This window comes from Hyperoodon ampullatus (genome assembly GCF_949752795.1).
Source record: "Hyperoodon ampullatus genome assembly, chromosome: 2".
In the NCBI taxonomy this organism is placed as follows: domain Eukaryota; kingdom Metazoa; phylum Chordata; class Mammalia; order Artiodactyla; family Ziphiidae; genus Hyperoodon; species Hyperoodon ampullatus.
In genome coordinates this window covers 194,855,838-194,877,342 of record NC_136915.1, presented here as the reverse complement: position 1 = coordinate 194,877,342, position 21,505 = coordinate 194,855,838, and the positions used below count along the sequence as shown (strand labels likewise).

General features: G+C 36.8%; 1 protein-coding gene across 1 annotated transcript; it reads left to right on the top strand.

Annotated features, from left to right (window-relative positions):
* Window positions 1–269: 269 nt before the first annotated feature.
* On the top strand, window positions 270–21,107 carry ATP6V1G3 (ATPase H+ transporting V1 subunit G3; the record flags this gene model as incomplete). The annotated part of the gene is made up of 3 exons (XM_079698094.1): window positions 270–369; window positions 13,723–13,823; window positions 20,934–21,107. The coding sequence occupies exons 1-3, from the start codon at window positions 288–290 to the stop codon at window positions 21,105–21,107; spliced, it is 357 nt and encodes a 118-aa protein (XP_079554220.1). The 5' UTR covers window positions 270–287.
* Between the last annotated feature and the right edge of the window lie 398 nt (window positions 21,108–21,505).

Here is a 21,505-nt window from a genome sequence, read left to right as displayed (position 1 = left end):
GACCTCTTACTCACTCTTTGTAAGTAGATGCAACACCCCTTTCATAGAAAAGAGCTAAAGTTGGCAGAAATAAGTTCGTGACTTCCTTGACTTAACTTGTTTTTCTGGATTCCACCCTTGGGCTCTCCTTGGAGCCCAGCTAACCTACTCAGGCCATTTTGGAACCAACAGTTGTGCTTAGAACTCACTGTTGACGCAACAATTTGAGCTATGCGGTGATTTCTCTAAGGATAAATAGATCCATCACTTCCCAGAGTCACAGAAGCCGCCCGACTGGAGCCGCCGCCATGACCAGCCAGTCTCAAGGGATCCACCAGCTCCTCCAGGCAGAGAAAAGGGCCAAGGACAAGCTCGAGGAGGCTAAGAAGAGTAAGTCTCCATTCTGTCTGATTTGTGAGGGTTTTGTCACAAAAAGGGACAAGGAGGATGCAGTAGGATGAGCACGGATCTCAGGGGCAGGCAGACTCTGGTTAAATCCTGGTTCCATGGGGCTTCCCTGGTGGCGCAGTGGATGAGAATCAGCCTGCCAATGCCGGGGACACGGGTTTGAGCCCTGGTCTGGGAGGATCCCACATGCTGCGGAGCAACTAGGCCCGTGAGCCACAACTACTGAGCCTGCGCGTCTGGAGCCTGTGCTCCACAACAAGAGAGGCCGCGATAATGAGAGGCCTGTGCATTGCAATGAAGAGTGGCCCCCGTTTACCACAACTAGAGAAAGCCCTTGCACAGAAACGAAGACTCAACACAGCAAAAATAAATAAATTAATTAATAAAACTCCTACCCCCAACATCTTCTTTAAAAAAAAAGAAAAAAAAAATCCTGGTTCCACCACACTCCCTGGGAGAACTTGGCCAGTTCATAGAAGCTACCCAGTTGTCTGTCCCCCATCACTGTAGTGGGGATGGATTTTGCCAGCTCAGATCTTTTGGACAGGCCACTTGCTAAGTGAAATGATAATAGACATTGAAGTTATGGAGACACAGGCTTAAGCTTTGCCTCTGCAGTTTCCTTCACATTGTCCAGCCTCAGTGTCTCAATATTGTGACATGGTTCAGAGATAGACCACTGGGAATTCCTTGGCTGTCCAGTGGTTAGGACTTGGTGCTTTCACTGCCAGGGCTGGGTACAATCCCTGGTTGGGGAACTAAGATCCCACAAGCTGTGCAGTGTGGCCAAGGAAAAAAAAAAGAGAGAGAGAGATAGACAACTTCCATATTGAATCTACTTACTAGGGAGTGAACTTAAATAAGTGACTTAACCTCTGTAAGCATCGGTTTCTGTTTCTATAAAATTGTGATCATAGCAGTTAATGGCTCATTCTCCTCCCTCTCTGGATAGCTTTTAACTTCTAATCTTTAAAAATATTTCCATTTTATTCTCATTTTCTAATACTCTTGCTATTTAGCCCTGCATCTACTGACTTAACAGGTAAGATGTTCTCAGTAAACCTCAACCTGCTTCCTGTTCTCCTTGATACTCACAACAACCATATAAATTAAGTATTACTATTATTTCCATTTCATATACGTAGAAACTGAGAGTCCATAATTTGCCATAATATTTTTTAAAAATAGAAAATATCATCCAAGCACCATGTTCAAAGCTTATCTTATTTACCCCTCACACAAATCTATTTTGTAAAAAGGGGAAAGTGATGTTTAGAGAAATTATGCTCCGTTCCCAAGGTCGCACAGAGGGTAAATGGTAGAGACTGGATTTGGATGGGGTCTGATTACCCAGCCATGATCTTAACAACACATGGCACAAAACGTACATGATTTTGATAATGAATAAACTAAGATCGCAGATCTGCAACCCAAATTCATGTTCCCTGGGCCAAGACCTCTGTTCTTCCCACTGTCCCATTTCATATCACATGATGACTTAATCTATAGGAAGGTATGTCATTTACCTTCTCCCTAATCACATGCCCTGTCTCTGCAATTAGATTCAAAGCCCTGCAAGATAGGGATCATGTCTTAAAATTGTTGCTTATGTAAGTAGTTGGATTCATGGAGTGATAGGAATCTGGTGATACTGGCAGAAGCTAGTTTCAGTGTAGTGCATGAAACGTAGACACAGGACATTACAATGAGAGAGAGGAAGTCGGGTTGAGGCACTGCTCTGTCCCCTGGGGTTTTCTACCGCAGGCAAAATCATTTTCCTTTCTTAAGATAAATTGATTTCCTGAACACTCAGCAAGGTGGGCACCAACAACAAAAAAAGAAAAAGACCCCATGTGGAGGAACTAGAAGAGAACAGCACGGCAAAAGATAATGAAAAGGAAAACTTTACCTACTTCTCCATTTTTTTTCCTACAAGAAACCATGCCAAGGATGGCAAAATGGTATGAATGCAGCGTACTTGTACAGGAAACAAAGCAGTCCAGGACCTGCCAGCTGAAACAGTGTAGAAAACTCCCTTATTTTTTATTCAGATTTCTTTACCACATTTAAAATATCCAGAACAGAAAACCAACTTATTTTAAGATGTGATCATTATGTTACCTTTATTTTCCATTATGGAAGAAATGAAACAATGATAAAGCACGTACAGAATCGATGTTATCAATAAACAGCAAGGTCCTACTATACAGCACAGAGAACTATATTCAGTATGTGTGTGTGTGTGTGTGTGTGTGTGTGTGTGTATATATATATATATATATATATATATATATATATATATATATATAACTGAATCACTTTGCTTATACAGCCGAAATTAACACAGCATTGTAAATCAACTATACTTCAATAAAAAAATAAGTAAACAACAAATGAGAAACCAAAAAAAGAAAAAGAAAGAATCGATATTATTATAGGATCCAAATGATTTTTACCAACTACTTCTCCTTTTTCAACATCACTAGAGAAGTACTGTGAATCATACAAGTTGTTTGAAAGTGGGAGCCAGTCAGAACAACCTAAGCTCAGATTTCATAACAAAGATAAAAGCCAAACTTATTTTCCTTTCCTCAAGTACGTATGCTGTCCTTGGGCAATCTTTCCTCAGAATTCAGCACTAGAAAATCCATACTGTATTATTCGTATACAAAATGTTCATTTTGTTTGCTGGTCACTGAAAGTACATGTGTACTTTTCCTTTTCTACATCTTTGTTCTTAAATATTCAAACAAATATCAGTCAGTAATAGTAAATACCCAGACCTTAAAAACATTTTGGAAAATATGTTTCCAAATGTTATTTCAACCAATAACCTCTGCACTCAGTTTTACAGAGAATGTCTCTCCTCTGCGTCAAAGAGCTTTGAGAAACATTTTCACTGGATAGAAGCTGTTTTCTTGCCCAGCTGTAATTGGGCATCATACTCACTTCTTAAGCATACTAAGGCAAAATAAAATAATACCTTTTTCTACCTGGTATTTTGTAGCTTCTCTCATATTTCACTATGTTTTATTTCATTCATTTATTTAATTCAATAAGTACTTATCGGGCACCCACCATTTCCAAGCCACTCTAATACATATACTGATGAGTAGACCTAGACCGTTCCTTAAAGAATTCCCCAGTGACTTAAATATGTAAATGACATGAGAGGTACAGATAGCCATCATTTTTATAAACCCATATGCTTCACTTTATCTTTTTCCATAAAGAGATTTATTTGAAAATCTGACATAACGAGGGTAGAATAGAGATTCAGAATGAGAACCAACAGATCACAACAGTGAACACCATTGTAGGAGGTCTAGAATCACCACCTCTTTCTTAAATCCATTTATTTGAAAGTCCCTCAGAAACTTACACATAGAGTCTCTGCTAGGAAGAGACTTGGGAATATTTATTTTAAAAGGGAGAAATAGAGGGAGGGAGAGAGATAGAAAATACAACAATTTACATGTTAATCTTTTATTTATAAGATTAATAAGGTGGAAATGTTTAATATTATGTTGCAAAAATATTGATTTATCAATTAAGGAGGCTGCCGCAGATCCCGGTGAAGCTGTTACATAATCCAGTAGATGGTTTAAATAAATGTTAAAAAATAAAAGTTTTGCCTAAAGGGGTACAGATTAGGGGTTGGAGGCCCTGTGTATAAGGATCACAGGTCCCCACTTACCAGCTGCTGAGACAGATGAGTTTGTTTTTTGTTTTGTTTTGAAGGAGGGGGAGTGCGGGGTTGGGGGTGAGTGAACAGACTTAAAAAGTGAGGCAACAAAATAGAAAAAACATTGGCTTTTTCTTATGTTTCTTTTACAAGTTATTGAGCATCTCTGAGTTTCAATTTTTTCTTTTCTAAAATATATAAATATATTTTATATTTTTTAAAATATAAAAATATATAAGAATAAAATATTATATATAATATTTATATTATACATTATGTTTATAATATTAAATATAAATATTATATTTTATACAAATATTTAATACATATATGGCCAAATTTTTTAAAGATCAGAAAATGATGCCTAAGGCAGTAGAGTACAAACTAAATAGTTATTGTTGTTTTTAACTTATACTATATATATTGTATATTACTATAAGTAATAACAATAGAAGAATGAAATAGAAGAATAGAATACACAGTCTAATTTCATTCTCTTTTACAACTGCTGCAACTTCTGGGTCAATTTTTCTCATAATGGGGGAGACTGGGTCTGCTTCTAGATATTTGTCTCTATTCACTGATTATGGATTCCATTGTATTTTTTAGTTAAGATCCTTACCTAAATTTTTATTTGAAGAACTCAGATATTTGCCTCTGTTCACCGATTATGGATTCCATTGTATTTATTAGTTAAGACCCTCACCTAAATTTTTATTTGAGACACTGTTTGGTTGAATTCAGATGGAATCACAGTAGGTTGACACTATTTTAAATAATCTTACTTGAAGTTAATACCTTTTGCCTAAAAGTTGTTCACAATCAAAACATCAAAGTGAGTGTGTTGGCCGAAGACAAACTAAATACATTTTTGCAACAGAACTGGGACCTATCCTGGAGCCCAGGTTTGGGGAATTGAACTGCATCTTTGATCAGAATTAGAATAGAAATTCAAGGTAGCATTATCAACAGGAGGAATAAGGACTTGTGCTTCTTTGGAATATGATTTTTTACTTTAAGTTATGACCTTTTATGAGAGCAGTATTTATTTCACTTATACCACTGCAATCTTGGAAAGGGACACACCCACAGGGGTCGCAACCAGACAGTGTGGGCTGAGCCTCCAACTGGCTGGGTGGCACTGGGCAGGTCGTCTCTTAGGATCCTGATGCTTTGGCCTCCTTAGCCTCAAATTGGAGGAACAGTATCTACCTCATGGAGTTGATGTCATAATCAAATGAGCAAATGCTTATAAAGGAGTTAAAACACCCGTTGGTACCTAGAAGAGGCTGCATGAGAATTAGCTACGAGTATTTTTCCACTACTTAATAACGAGGATTCTGAGTTCAACTGAGTTCCCCTGACCTCCTCAGCATCTTTGATGAAGTCCCCATTGGATTATACTTTAGTGCAAAATAAATAATTTAAATATTTCTACTTCTTACTTAGATAACACATCAGTGAATACAATAATGCAGATTTGTTTGGATCTCTAGGAGGCCTACCAACAATATTTTTGTAAATCAACATTTTTAATTGTTTGTTTCCCAGTATACAGATATTCCAAGTTTATTTAAACAAGCACCTTGATTTCATCAATTTTCACTATGCAAGTGTGTGTTCTGATTCATGAAGATACAACTTCTACTGAACTAATAAAATAGAAATGGTTACAGTAAAAATTCATGGCCCTGTTTTGTATGTTTTGTAGGCTTGTAAATTCTTCCTTTTTCTTTATAGTCCACAGACTAATGGGTATTTGTAGGTATATTGGACGTTCATTTCTTTGAGTGGGTCATGTTAAAATAATAACCACACAACATTTCATCTCTTAATAACATTTGGTTATATTCAATCCAGGATCTACACAAAACTACTTATTTTATATATATATATATATATATATATATATATATATATATATATATATATATATATATATATTTTAACAAGGCAAGAACAAGTAAAAGAAAAAGCAAAGTAATTACAAGGAGGTAGAGTAATGAAAGGAGAGAAGAGGATAGGCACCAAAAGAGAGGCGCTTCTTTGTTTCCTTGGCGACTTCACTTTTTCCAATGTTTGTAGTAGGTGAGCCAAAGAAAAGCATTCTTCAAACCAGCTTGGTTATATCATAATATTAACAACCCTCCAAAGCCAAGAAAGTTTTTTTTCTTTTTTTCTTCTATGTGGTAGAGCAGAATAAAATTGTTATTAGCAACAGTTAGAAATCTCCAAGCATTCCTTAAGTGCACTTTGTGTTTATACCAAATCAAGGTGACCTCTGCTCTGTTTATGTTTATTTTATTTTTTTTCATTTGTATACCTGCTCTTTGTACCACACTCAAGTATCTGACTTGGTTTCCAAAGCTCAACTAACATTGTTTCTCTGATTCTCTAAGCCACTATATTATCTTCCTAGGGCTACTGTAACCAATCACCACACACAGGGTGGCTTACAATATCAGAAATGTATTAAACTCCAGCTCTGGTGGCCAGAAGTCCAGACACAAGGTGCTGGCGGGGTCGCTTCCTTCTGGAAGGAAGAAGGAGAATCTGTCCTGTGCCTCTCTCCTAACTTCTGCTGATTGCCAGCAATCCTTGGCTTTCCTTGGCTTGGAGATGCATCCTTCTAATCTCTGCCTCTGTAATCACATGGTCTTCTTCCCTGTGTGTCTGCTCTGTGCCCCTATGCTTCTGTCTCCAGATCTGCCTCTCCTTAGAAGGGCACCAGTCATCAGATGTAGGGTTCATCTCAATCCAGCATGACCTCATTTTAACTTGATTACATCTGCAAAGACCTTCTTTCAAAGTAAGGTCACATTCGCAGGTACCAGATGTAAACATATTTTGAAGGACACAATCCAACATCCTCTAATTGTCAGATTCACTTGGCTGTCCTGAGTCCTTACCTTCTTAGTCTGTTTTTGTTAGTGAAAATGTCTCAAAGAAATTGCCTGTATTGCCCGTGTCTACATTTATTTAAACTCCATTTTCTCCTGAACCCACTCTAATCAGACGTTTGCCCCTCCAACTCCGCCAAAGCCCCCCTTGTCAAGACCAGCAAAGTTGCTAAATCCAATTAATTAATTATCTCAGTCCCAACTGAATTCCTCTTTCATCTCTGAAACTCTTCCCTCATTGGACTATGCAGCCCTGCTCTCATGCTTGGTTTTCTGTCATCTTCCCAATCTCTATGGTTGGTGCCCCAGGTGGGACTTGCTCTTTTCTGTATCCACAGATACTTCCTAAGTGATTACATCTAATTCCATGACTTTAAATCCTGGCTCCAGGTTGATGATTCCCAAACTTAATATTTCCAGCCCGACTTGCTTCCTTGATCTCCAAATTTATATAAACAGCAGCTTCTCCCCATCACCACTAGATGGGCATCTCAATTAAACTGCTTTCTTGAGTCTGCCCCAAAATAAAATGATGGAGCCAGCATTGACTCATCTATCTCTCCTGTTTCTCCATCAACTCTCTCTTCAAAGTATATAGAACTTCTTGTCAATTCCACTGTTGCTTTATTATTTCTAATCTTCATTAACATTTGTCTGACCTATTGCAATAGATTTCAAATCAATCTTCCTTCTTCTCCCTAGCCCTTACAATCTATTTTCACCACACTAGCCAAAGAAATCCTTTCTTTTATTTATTTTTTTCTTTTTTCTTTTCTGGTCACTATGTGCAGCATGTGAGATCTTAGCTCCCTGACTGGGGATTGAACCAGTGCCCCCTGCATTGGAATCTTAGAGTCTTAACCACTGGACCACCAGGGAAGTGCCAAGAAATCCTTTTAAATCAGAAGTAGTATAATGCCACATTGTGGCTAAAAACCCTTCATGGCTTTAGCACCTCAGGGATCCCAGTCTTTATCAACCCCATGAGGTCTCTGTGACATGGTCACACTGCTGCCTCTCTGATATCACTTCCTAACATTCATCCATTCTGCTCTCTTTGACCTGTGACCCAGTCAGGTGGATGCTTTTACTGTTCCTTGAACTGGTCAAGTACCCTTCCCCCTCAGGGTCTTTGCCTCTACTGTTCCCTCTGCCTGGAATGCTCTTCCCTTTCAGGCATTTGCATGGCTAGTTGTCTCATTCCTTGAAGTCTCTGCTCATGTACCCCGTCCTCTGAAAGGCTGCCCTATCTGTGTCAGCACCCACTGCCATCTCTCTGTCCTTAGGCGCCTTGATTCCCCTGCACAGTTCTCATCATCCCTGCTGTATCATATCCTTACTGCCTGTTTCCTAACTCTGCTTCCCCCTCATACATTCAGAGCTCCATGAGGGCAGAAATTTTGTCTGTTTGTGGTTTTCACTGCTGTATCAACAGACCTAGAAGAGTGGGGGACATAGTAGATAGACAGGAGTATTGGTTGGTTAAATGTCTTTTATTTCCACTCCATGGAACGTGTGTTGGCCACCTCCTCCTTGCACTGTTCTGTCCTCTCTCTTGGTTTCCCCTACTTCTCTGATGACTACTCTCAGATCCTCCTGAGGCTCCTCTTCCTTTCCCCATCCCCCAATGTTGCTGATCCCTAGGTTGAGACCTTAGCACTCTCTTCTTCTCTTTCCATACACACACACACACATAAACACACCCTGTCCCATGGCTTTGATTTCAGTGCAAACCCGCTGCTAGGACTAATACACACACAAACTCAGATGACTAACAAGCAAATCTCTGTCTCCATTTTAGACCTTTCTCCTGAATTCCAAAGATGTCTGTCCAGCCGCCCTCTGGATATCTCCATGTAGGTGTCCTCAGGGAAACCTACAGGGGCTTCTTTTTTGGTGACATCCTAGGGACCTTTCCTCCAGCTCATGCTTTACTTGCTGCCTTCCTTCTTAGCAAAATTCCCCCAGGAATTGGAATCTGTTTTCCTAACAATGATTAGAAAGTGTTGCATATTCTTACAATCACTACATATACAATTTTAAAAATCCTTCCAATGACTCTTTGCATTAGGTTCTTAAATCTCTTTTATAGATGAGAATACTCAGGTTCAGAAACTCTAAATGACTGGCTTAAGGTTACAAAGCTTCTAACATCTTATTGTATCAGTGCCTATTATATCATTCTGATTTCCTTCTGAAATGATCAATGTCATCTTGTCTTTCCACAAGAACAAGTTCCAGAACCAGTTTAGCTGTACAACCAACAGAGTGTCTCAAGGGCCGATCAGCATCTTGGCACAGTCCCTTGGCCTCTTGTAGCCAAGAAGCCAGGCAGGATGCAGCTGTGTGCCTTGCCCTCTGTCTCCATATAGAGTTCAAGTGTAACCTGCCCAATTTCTTAGTCCTTTCCCCACAAATCACCTAAAAATCATTCCAAACATCTTTTTCTCCTACTCTTCCTCCCACGAAACATCCTATGGAATATATCCCAATAATGGCTTGTTGAATGTAGGACATTTCTGTGTAACAAACCAAATGTCTAAAAATGAGTGACTTCAGATATGGAGAACAGATTTGTGGTTGCCAAGGGAGAGGAGGGTTGGGGGAAGGATGGATTTGGAGTTTAGGATTAGCAGATGCAAACTATCATATAGAGGATGGATAAACCACAAGGTCCTACTGTATAGCACAGGGAACTGTATTCAGTATCCTCTGATAAACCATAATGAAAAAGAATATGAAAAAAGGAATGTATCTATATGTATAGCTGAATCATTTTGCTCTACAGCAGAAATTAACACAACATTGTAAATCAACTATACTTCAATAAAATAAATTTTAAAAAATAAGGGAATTCCCTGGTAGTCCAGTTTTCTCAAAAAATATTTCAGAAAAGCTTGTCTTGTATTTTTCTAATCTCAAAAGTAGACAATTCATTCCCATTTCTGTGCTGGCTAATAAGTCTATTCAGCTTAACGTTTCCTCCTCACAAGTCTTCCCTGACCTCCCCTAGAAGCCTTTTCTGAGCCCCTTAATCTACATGTGTGGGTCTGTTTGTATTTTTCACTTCCTCTGTTACCAGAAGATGCAACATGACTCTTGGGATGAAGGGGAAGCACAGGCTCTAGAATTTTCATAATAGAAGTTTCCATAAATATTGTCATTTTTAACTTTCACAAAACAAATAGAACTAAGATTTCTGTTTCATTGCTTTCACAGTTGATTTTGTGTATCCTTCACAATTTTATGCATTTTCTAATTTTCCTCTTGGACGTTGAAGCAGCATGTACATGTTTCCAAAATACACCATATTGGGACTTCCCTGGCTGTCCAATGGTTAAGACTCTGTGCTCCCAATGCAAGGCGTGTGGGTTGGATCCCTGATTGGTTAGGGAACTAAGATCCTGCATGCCTTGCATTGCAACCAAAAAAAAAAAAATACACCATATGTACCTCAGCTAGAGTCAAGGACCATATCATATATTTTTCTAGTTCTATTCCTGTGCATAATAAGTAGTACATGTTCAATAAATATTAAATAAATAATGGATGAATAAATGAAAACCACTTTCCTGCACCACTCTGAAGCACCTGCTTTAGCAGTATTTATAATTGTGTTGTGTGAGATCTCCACATTCTCTAAAACAAAAATTAGAACATTCAGCTTAATAAGCCTGTGTGATCTTGGAGGAAATTTGGGACAAAAAATTTGACTGTTGTATTTAAAATCTGGACTGTCCCATAGGGTCGCCCTTGTGTTTGATAGAGAAGGTATTGAGAAATAAGAAAATGAATCCCTTTTGGCTCACAGCAACCATGTTTTTAATGCTTAAGAAGAACGAGGTGTAATTTTTTATGCTTTTCTTTAATTCTTATTTTATATTGGAACATAGTTGATTAACAGTGATGTGTTAGTTACAGGTGTACAGCAAAGTGATTCAGTTATACCCATAAAGTATCCATTCTTTTTCAAGTTATTTTCCCATTTAGGTTATTACAGAGTATTGAGCAGAGTTCCCTGTGCTATACAGTAAGTCCTTGTTGGTTATCTATTTAAAATATAGTTGTGTGTACATGCCAATCCCAAACTCCCAATCTATCCCTCGACACCCTGACACGTTGCCCCTGGTAACCATAAGTTCATTCCCTAAGACTGTGTTTCTGTTTTGTAAATAAGTTCATTTGCATCATTTTTTTAAGATTCCACATATAAGTGATATCAAATGGTATTTGTCTTTCTGAAAGAGGTGTAATTTTAAAATTTGGAAATCTCCCGAACAGACAGAGAAGCCAGCTAGAGGTTAATACAAGTGGATTTGATGCATGCATTTTGCTTCACCTCCAGCGAGACAGCCAGCATGAGGCTCTAGTTTCTTGCCCTGGATAAAATCAGGTGGAACATATGCAAGCTCTCACAGGCAGCAGCTGCCCAGTCCTTCCAGAAAATTGCTGTGCCAGCAGCGACTTCCCTGTGGCTCTCCTCTTTAACTGAATGAGAACCAGCAGGTGACTGGTGCCATGAGGAGGGGATCAGACACTCCGAACTTGTCACTGTGCGATGGAGCTAATATGCAGCCTCTTAAGTGGAGCACTGGATTCTTCCCGGCGGCAGGGCACATGGAGATTTTCTTCTTTCTATTATTATTTTTATATGCTAGAGTCATGATTTTGAAACCAGCATATTTTACATAATTTGCAATTAAGGTGGAAAGTCAAGATGTTTTATGTGGTTGATTGGATAAAATCGTATCCTACAACCCATCATTATGTATCCAGAACCCATTATAACTAAGAAAATGTTAATACATCTTAAATATATTTTTGTCCTAATGTGAATGATGAGCCGTGATAAGAAAGCGGGCTGGGGATCCAGCAACAGCTTTCCTTGCCAGCATATCTAATTGTTCTGCAAATAGCATGTGTTTGGTTACCTCAAAATGGTTAGAACTCTAGAGAATAAAGAAATTTGTATATGTAAAATGGTAAAGAACATTAATTAAGTAGGAAAAAGGTAAGCATTTCTGTGAATGTTCCATTAAGCCTCAAGCATCAGAAAACCATTAATTTATATGAGACCTTGGATTTTACAGAGAATGTAGACAGATTCTGTTCTGAGTGAGGTCAGCTCAGTCCCATTCAAGGGTAATACATATTCAAAGTGACACATCTCAATTTATAACTCAGTGACACTCTTTATCCCATCTATATACAGTGACTAGCAAAACAACTCATACGCAGCAAGGAGAGAAATTTAGACACTATCTACACTCAAATACAATGAAGGTACAGGAAGATGAAACCATGTAAAAGCCTGCATCTAGATTGACACATAGATAAAAGTTTAAGATTTTTTAAATGCTACTTAATGAGAACACATATATTTATTTATTTATTTATTCATTATTTTTATTTTTATTGAAGTATAGTTGATTTACAACGTTGTGTTAGTTTCAGGTGTACAGCAAATTATTCATATATATATATATATATATATATATATATATATATATATATATATTCTTTTTCAGATTATTTTCCTTACAGGTTATTACAAAATATTCAATATAGTTTCCCGTGCTATATAGTTCTTATTGGTTATCTATTTTATCTAATTTATGTTTATATATAGTATTGTGTATATGTTAATCTCAAACTTCTAATTTATCCCTCTTCTCCCCTTTCCTCTTTGGTAACCATAAGTTTGTTTTCTATGTCTGAAAATACACTTATTTAGTTCAAAGTCTACACCATATAACAAACCCTTGACAAAAATTAAAAACAAAAGCTTGAGACCTTATCATAGAGAAGAAACTATGTTAAATGGGCAAAAAAATAAAGGCATTTAACTAAAATAAAAAGACGATAGATTCTGAGACAAATTAATTTTAATACAGTTGAGAATTTCTTTAAAGTTTTAATGATCACAAAGCATTAGTATCTGAAGGTGGTGGGTGGTGAGTGCCTAGCAGTGATGACTCTTACTCTATAACGCCCCAAACTTACTCTGGTTGTCAAAAAAAGTCATGTGTTTACCTAATGATCTCCACAGCTTTGTGTTTGTCTGAAACTTTCATCTGCATTGCTGTCTGCTGACTTAAGACTTACACCTTTGCTCTTAATAAACGGAAAGAGAGCTACTTAACTAAACCTCCTAACCATTAAAAACAATTGGTTTTACAATCACTTTCAAGTCCCCCTCAGAGAAAGCTACTACAAAAAGTATCTACTTTGATGTGCTCTGGGGCTTAATCAGACTTTCTAGAGTCAACAAATGGCAAGGAAAAAAAACCCAATAAAATGCTTTTAAAAATTGTTAGTTGGTTTGATAGAGTCTGAGCTGCATGTTTGTGCATTTGGAGATCTGCCAGTATTCAATAGAATCCAGTTGGTATGGACTGAAGGATTCCTGGCAGCAAATCAGGACAGAAAGTCTGACCAAATAATGTCTTTTTGACTCAGTGACAGCTAAAATCTGTTCTCTGGCTGGTACTGCTGTGAGTAAATGGGCAGATATTTTATTGAAACATGGAGGTGTGAAAGAATGTTGTCATTTCCATGTTCTAAAGAATCCAATTGAAAAAATCAGGAATTTTTCAATATCTATCATTTTTTAATGCAGGATGTCATTCTAGAAAAAAAATGCATCAAAAAATAATGTAAGACCTCACCCATATTTTTAAAAATCAAGTTGTAAATTCCAGATGGGTTGAAAAGAAATAGTGCTCCTTCTATGCCACTGTTAATTTTCAGGAAAAGCCAAGCGTTTGCGGCAAGCCAAGGAGGAAGCAATGGCAGAAATTGACCAGTACAGAATGCAGAGAGATCAGGAATTTCGACAGAAACACGCTAAGGTAAGTAAGAAAGTCAGCACTGACTTTTTGCAGCATAGACTATAAGGTATGAATATTCATTAATAATGATAAGATATTAATCCTCATAAGGTGTCATGCACACTACCAAGAGAGAAAAATACCCTGGATGGAGCGAATATAGTTCAACCCAGGCTGACTATCAAGCGAAATCTTAAACGTTACAGAATTACTGATTTTACATTTTCACTTCCAAGGCTTTTTGATTTGTCATAGAAAGTGTCAATCTATAGTTATTGTCTAACACATTGTAGATTAAAAATCGTATTCTCAAATATACAAGTGGATGGAATTGCTTAAAGTATTATTCCTACAACAGATTTTTTTAATTAATTTATTTATTTATTCATTTATTTTTGGCTGTGTTGATGCACGTGGGCTTTCTCTAGTTGCGGCGAGCGGGGGCTACTCTTCACTGTGGTGCGCAGGCTTCACATTGTGGTGGCTTCTCTTGTTGCAGAGTTTGGGCTCTAGGCGCACAGGCTTCAGTAGTTGTGGCCTGCCATTGCAGGGGGCACCGGTTGGAGACCTGCTCTGGGAAGATCCCACATGCTGTGGAGCAACTAAGCCCATGTGTCACAACTACTGAGCCTGCACTCTAGAGCCCCCGAACCACAACTACAACAGATTATTGACTAACACATTTTAGAAAGAAAGAAACATCAGAGAACATTTATGTTGCTGTTATCTGTTAACGTTTACTAATAGAATCAATAAAATGTGTTGTACAATGTTCTACAATGAACTTGTTAGGCCAAATTTCCTTTGGTGGATTCAAGATTTAGGAATGACCCAAGTAGATGTTGTTATCTATTGCTGAAAAGTCTTCTGGTATTTCCTTACGATTTCCTTTTCAACTGACTGGCTTCATTCAACAAATCTTTTAGGAAAATATAAAGAAATGCTTTTTCCTACACTAGCACTTAAAAAATATCTGCAGTTTACAGTAAAATAATATATAAGTGCATGAATTTTTCAGAGCTGATTGCAATATGTCTTAAATTCCATGTGCCATAACTAAAGTTTATATATTTTCTTTTTGCCTCAGCAAAAATACAAATAAAACTCTGTGCAGAAGCCTGACATTGCAAGATGAACTACAAGCAGATTTGTAAATCTTTCCGTTTACAGCTTTGATTTTAGTGGCAGTAGTTGCGGAGCTCATGTGGGATCAGGTAAATTGGATTACACGGTAGGAAAAACTTTTCCAATGGGTTGTTTCTTAAAATAAAATGCCATTTCTAGAACAAAGTGGACCACTCAGCAAAAATAAATTCTTCTTATCAATATTTGGAAAAAGGAATCATAAAGTCCCAAGTCCACACACGCATATATGCCCTCTATGATTGGCCCTTGGTTATCTCTCTAAACTGTCAGTTCTGAAAATGTCATGCACTTACCTTTTACTCTGAACTGCAGATATTTTTTAAATGTTAGGGTAGGAAACAGCATTGCTTTATATTTTCATGAAAGATTTATGGAATGAAGACAGCTAATTGAAAAGAAAATCATAAGGAAATACCAGAAGACTTTTCAGCAATAGGCAACAATATTTACTTTGGTCATTTGTAACATTTTTTACTACTTTTGTCCCTACTTGTTCTATCCTCGCCATATGTCTCCCTGTTTTTCCCCAGAAGAACTAAACAGGCTGCTGCCACAGTGTCTTTGCCTATGCTCTATCCATTCTGAGGATCTTCTTCTTTTACACACATTCATCTCTCCTTGATCTCTCTTTAGTTGTTAGCTCTTCTTCCTGATCACCTTATCTAAAATTGTGTCTCTCATAAAAAAAGAAAGTAAGTACCTATTGTAGTCATAGCACTTATCACTACTGGATATATTATATATTTACATATTTTGCTTATTGTTTATCTTTCCTTCTGGACCATAAGCACCAAAATACAGGTTCTTTGTTTTTTTCTCTGTTTCTTTCCTTGACATTGGTATGGAGTCTGCTCCACAGTAAGTATCCAATAAGTATCCAGTAAGAATGAATAACTAAACATCTCTTCCATACCTTTATCTTTCCTATTGAGTTCTGTCATAACCATGCCATATTAGGACCTGAAAAAATAATCATTCTTCACACCAATCAGCTCTTTTGATCCTGTGTTGAATGTTTCTAATATATGCATTTTTATGTAATTACAAAACTGACGATCATTTTAGAAAGTGGCTGGGTTTACTCTCTTGAAGTATTATTTCTCCAGAAGAATATCCTAAAATGTAAATCTGGTTCAGGATATTTGTTCTCTGTGTCAGAGAATAATTAAAATTCCTCATTACTCTCATAATTAGAGCTCTAAGCCAATCTTACAGCTAGTTGATCAAAAGCTTACATAAAAAGTTCAGCATATTTAGGCCTCTGCTACCTCAAGCATATTGTCAACCATGAGCACAGATCTTCTTTCCTGGCATGACCTCCATATGTCAGATACAGTGCTATTCCAGTTAAGGCTCATCATCGTTAACCCAGGTCATGTGGGAGGTCTGGGAGGAGACCCAAGAAACCAGTTTTCTGCCTGCTGTGGGTGTTGCTCCTTGATGCTACTTTTTTTGGTTGCTTTTTGGCTCTTGTTAATGTCTGGGTTTTTCCAACTCCCCTGACTTGTCAATAGAAGCGAGTATCCCAATGTGGGCTGTATATCAATGAATATTTTTATAACAAAGATTTACTGATCACTTGCTTATTTACTTATTTGTTGTTTCACTTTATCCCTTGCTAGAATTTCGTACCATTCAGCAATGAAAAAGACCAAACTAAAAATATATGCAACAGCTTGGGTGACTCTAAAAAAGATGCTATGCTGAGTGAGAGAAGGCCATCATTTATACTGTTTGATTCCATTTATATTGGATACAAAGTATATACTGTATGATTCCATTTATACAATATTCTCAAAAAGACAAAACTATAGTGATGGAGTTACTGCAACTATCCTGTAGAACTTTGGAAAAGTCCTACAAAATAACATCTTCTACCAAAGATGATAAAAAGAAATCTGGACTACTACAGTGGAAAAATTAAATCTACTGTTAATGCAAGTAAAAGTTAGATGCACCATTCATGTAAATCAAAGACCTGAAAATGGTTGCCCTGGACATATTGAAGATTTTTGTCTTTAATCTTTCTCCCTAAATTCATATCATGAAAACATTTTTGTTTCCTTGAAGCAACCACAAATTGAGAACTCAAAACTGTGTGTGGGACCTGAACCTCTGATTGCCCTTAAACTGGGACATGTAAACAACTTAAAAAGAAACTTATTGAATGATGAAAGATTTCACCAACACCATCGGTCATTAAGCTGTAAAGCTATACACATCAGTCTCAACACTGAAGGTTTGAAAATACACATAGAGAAGTCTTTAAATTGTACCCTTCGACCATATGTACCATTAGTTGTCACTTAAATATCAACTTCTAATTTATACAGTGTCCCAAATATTCAAGCAGCAGGCTTTGGCCAAGAAGAGCAGTAGAACAGGTAATAAGTTCTCTGTAACACCTGGTGATCTGCTCATTCTATTCTGTTCAACAAATATATATTGAACATCTACTATGTGCCTGGCAATGTTTGAGGCAGTTATAACTCATCCGTGGACGAGATGACACTTATCCTTCCCTTTGTGGAGCTTACATTCATTAATTTAAACTCCTACATGGCTTAAAGCAGCACTGTCTTCAGATACAAATGCAATTCTTCCCAAGGAAGACCATTTAAAGAGGTGTATGGTGAGTTACGGTATCGTACCATCTAGGAGACAGTGCAGAAACTCAAATTATTACAGGTCAAATAAACTCAGAAATAATGTCATATAATTATGCAGGATGAGACATAGGAGTATTGGTTATTGACAAGGGTATTCCAATGTTTCTGAAAGTTTAAGATGGATTATACAAATTTTAAGTACAAACAACACAGTGAGAAATCATAATGATCATTACTAACACTTACTGATTACTTGCTCAGTGCTAAGTTTCTGTGCTAAACACCATCTTCATAATAAATATCTTCAGAAAATTATCATGTTGCCTTAATAAAGGACCTTAAGAATATAACTAATACTAGTGGCTGTCATCTGCCGCCCTAGACCTGCACTGTCAAAATGATGGTAATTCTCATGTAGCTACCAAGCACTTGAAATGTAGCTAGTCCAAATTAAGACATTCTATAAAGGTAAAATACATACCAGATTACAAAGACTTAGTATGACAAACAATAATGCAATAATATTACACTGTATATTCAAATAATAGTATGATTATATTGGGTTAAGTAAAAATATTATTCAAGTTAATTTTACCAATTTTTTAAACACAACTCTTGAAAAAAAAATACTTACATGGTTCACTTTGGGGCTATTACATTTGTGTTGGACAGCACCACTTTGCACTCATGAATCTGGGTGATTTTTTAAAACGATCCCATCAAATGGGTGATGTTATCCCCATTTAAAAAATAAAGATCCTAAGGTTGAGAGAGTAGCATTGACATATATACACTACTATGTGTAAAATAAATAGGTAGTGGGAAGCTGTTGTATAGCACAGGGAGCTCAGCTCGGGGTTCTGTGATGACCTAGATGGTTGGGATGGGTGTGGTGGGAGGGAGGTTTAAGAGGGAGGGGATATATGTATACCTATAGATGATTCATTTTGTTGTACAGCGGAAACTAACACAACATTGTAAAGCAAATACACTCCAATAAAAAATAAAGATCCTAAGGTTGAGATGAACTTTTCCAAAGTCCTTCAGGACAGTTGCAGGAACTTAGCCTAATAATAACTATTTTTAACACTACTCCAAAGAAAAGTAGATAATAGTTTCATAACTGTGTGTCTTTTAAATTTTTCACCACTTAAGACATTGAACATAGAAACACTATTTTTTTTTCTTTTGAGTTTGGTAGACTCTATCAAACTCAAAAAAAAAAATCCAATATTGGATTTAGAGGAAAAATTTTATTCTGGTAGAACTATTTTGGTAAGTAGTTCTCTTCTATTTTTCAATATCTTCATAGCAAGGGAAATTTCGTCCACATGTCTGTGCTTCTTGTATACTCACTTATCAAAATGTTATTTTATAAAAGTTATTTGATGTCTTAGAAGTTATGTCACCCCAAAATGACTTTCTTTGAACTAGGAAGCCCCAATTGCCTGGACTATAAACAGAAAAGAACTTGAACCTGATTGCCTCAATTGCATTTGATTTCAACTTTGGGACCCAGAAAGATCATGTGGATTCTAGAATTTAGAATAGCCTTCTTTACCTTGAAGTAAAAAATCAATCATTAGTGAGGTCTCTTGGACTAAATTAAATGCATATTTTCCATAAACACTCATGGAAGAGAAAAACCAGCTGTGTTGCCTTAGCAATGTCCTGTTCAAGAAAGGCTGAGTTTACAACGGGGATAAAATTAGGAGTTGTCTGTTTGCTTTAGCAAAGGATAACCTTACAAAGGGTTTCTCTGCAGAATCCCTTTACATTGGTAACTCCCCGGGTAAAATTATATTTCAATCATATCACTACTTGACAGAGAGGTTAAGAGATAGTGGAGGTACTAGGAAATACTGGGACTCACTGCCCATGAAAGACCAATCAGAAAGATAAGTTAAACAGACGTCTAAAATTACAATGGAACTAGATGGACAAGTACAGATCTTCCTCAGCTTATGGTGGGGTTACCTCCTGATAAACCCATGGTAGGCTGAAACTATCGAAGTTGAAAATGCATTGAATACACCTAATCTACCCATATCATAGCTTAGCCCAGCCTGCCTTAAACGTGATTGGAACACTGTCATTATCCTACATTTAGGCAAAGTCATCTAACACAGCTGATCTTGTAATAAAGTGTTGAATATCTCATGTAATTGATTGAATACTGTACCAAAAGTGAAAAACCAAATGGTTGTTTGGATACAGAATGGCTGTGAGTATAAGGATTGTTGACCCTTGAGATCACTGGGCCCACTGGGAGCTGCGGCTTCCACTGCTCAGCAACACAAGAGAGTATCGTATAGAATATCACTAGCCCGGGAAAAGATCAAAATTCAAAGTACAGTTTCTACTGAATTTGTATCACTTTCACACCATCAAAAAATTGTAACTCAAGCCATAAAAATTAGGGACCAAATGTCTGTATATCCCAATTTATACCAAAATTTTCAAGATTATATCTAATACCTAAAAAAAGATACACCTGTGCATGTGAAAGTATCTTATTGAGCATACTGTGGCTGTATCTTTCTAAAACAAAACAAAAAAAGATTTAATGAGTTCAGATAATGTATTTTAAAAATTGACAAACCAGGTATTTGCTCTTTAAAGACCATCAAAATGGGTTTAATGATGTCTTTCAACTTTATTTTCCAGACTTTTAGTACAGAAAGTAAGCAATAGGTAAGATACAGGAACTCAATGGAAACTATTATAAATATCAATACATGAAAAAATTTCTGAGCATGGTATAATGACTGTGAACTTGCATTCAATTTGTACTGTATGAAGGTCAATTTAGAAGTAGAAGTCACCTGTTGTGGCCAGCTGTCTTTTTTTTAAATAATTGATTTACAATATATTTTCAGGTGTACAGCATAGTGATTCAGGTTTGACTCTTTTTTCCAGATAATATTCCTTTAGAAAAGTGTATCCATCCCACTCATAACACTGGTGATCTTACCCATTCTCTGAAAAAATTCTGGAAAAATAATGCATAATGTAAATGACAAACAAGCCAAAATGAATTTAACTTACAAAACAATTAAATTTTTTAATAGATCTTTATCGGAGTATAACTACTTCACAATACTGTGTTAGTTTCTGTTGTACACCAAAGTGAATCAGCCATATGCACACATATGTCCCCATATCCCCTCCCTCTTGAGCCTCCCTCCCATCCTCCCTATCCCACTCCTCTAGGTGGTCACAAAGCACCGAGCTGATCTCCCGGTGCTATGCTGCTGCTTCCCACTAGCTATCTATTTTACATTCAGTAATGTATATATGTCGATGCTACTCTTACAAAACAACTAAATTTTAATATGATGTATAATGTAGTGAATTGTCTGTTTTATTTTGGCAGATAATGGGCTCTCAGAGTAATATCTCAGAAGAAATAGAAGCACAAACGCTAGAGAAGATAAAAGAACTGAATGGAAGCTACAGCAAGTCCATGGAAAGTGTGATCAACCAGCTTTTGAGCATCGTCTGTGATGTGAAACCAGAAATCCATGTGAACTACAGAACTGCCAACTAAATGTGCATCCCATTGTTCAATAAACGGTGTCTGCATGCCTCCTGGTTACTTATGGTTTCATGTTTATATTAAGAGATTTGAACTGTACATCTTAAATTTACTAGACATCTACAGATTATAATGTGACATAATTCATACATGAATACTGAATTTAAAAGCAAACCAACAAAAAAGTTGTTACAGCTTTCCTGGTAATAACTATGACCTTGTCTTTTAACTCGGAGTAAGTCAGGAATGCAGGGCAACATATTTTTTGACACTTGAAGGAAAAACATGGACTTGAACATTTTTTTAGTGGGTGTAGGTTATTTTTTTTATTTCCTCTCCTTTTTATCAGTATAGAAAATGTGCTCTTAGTTGCAGTTGTTAAAAGATCATTTTAAAGGGAGATATAATCA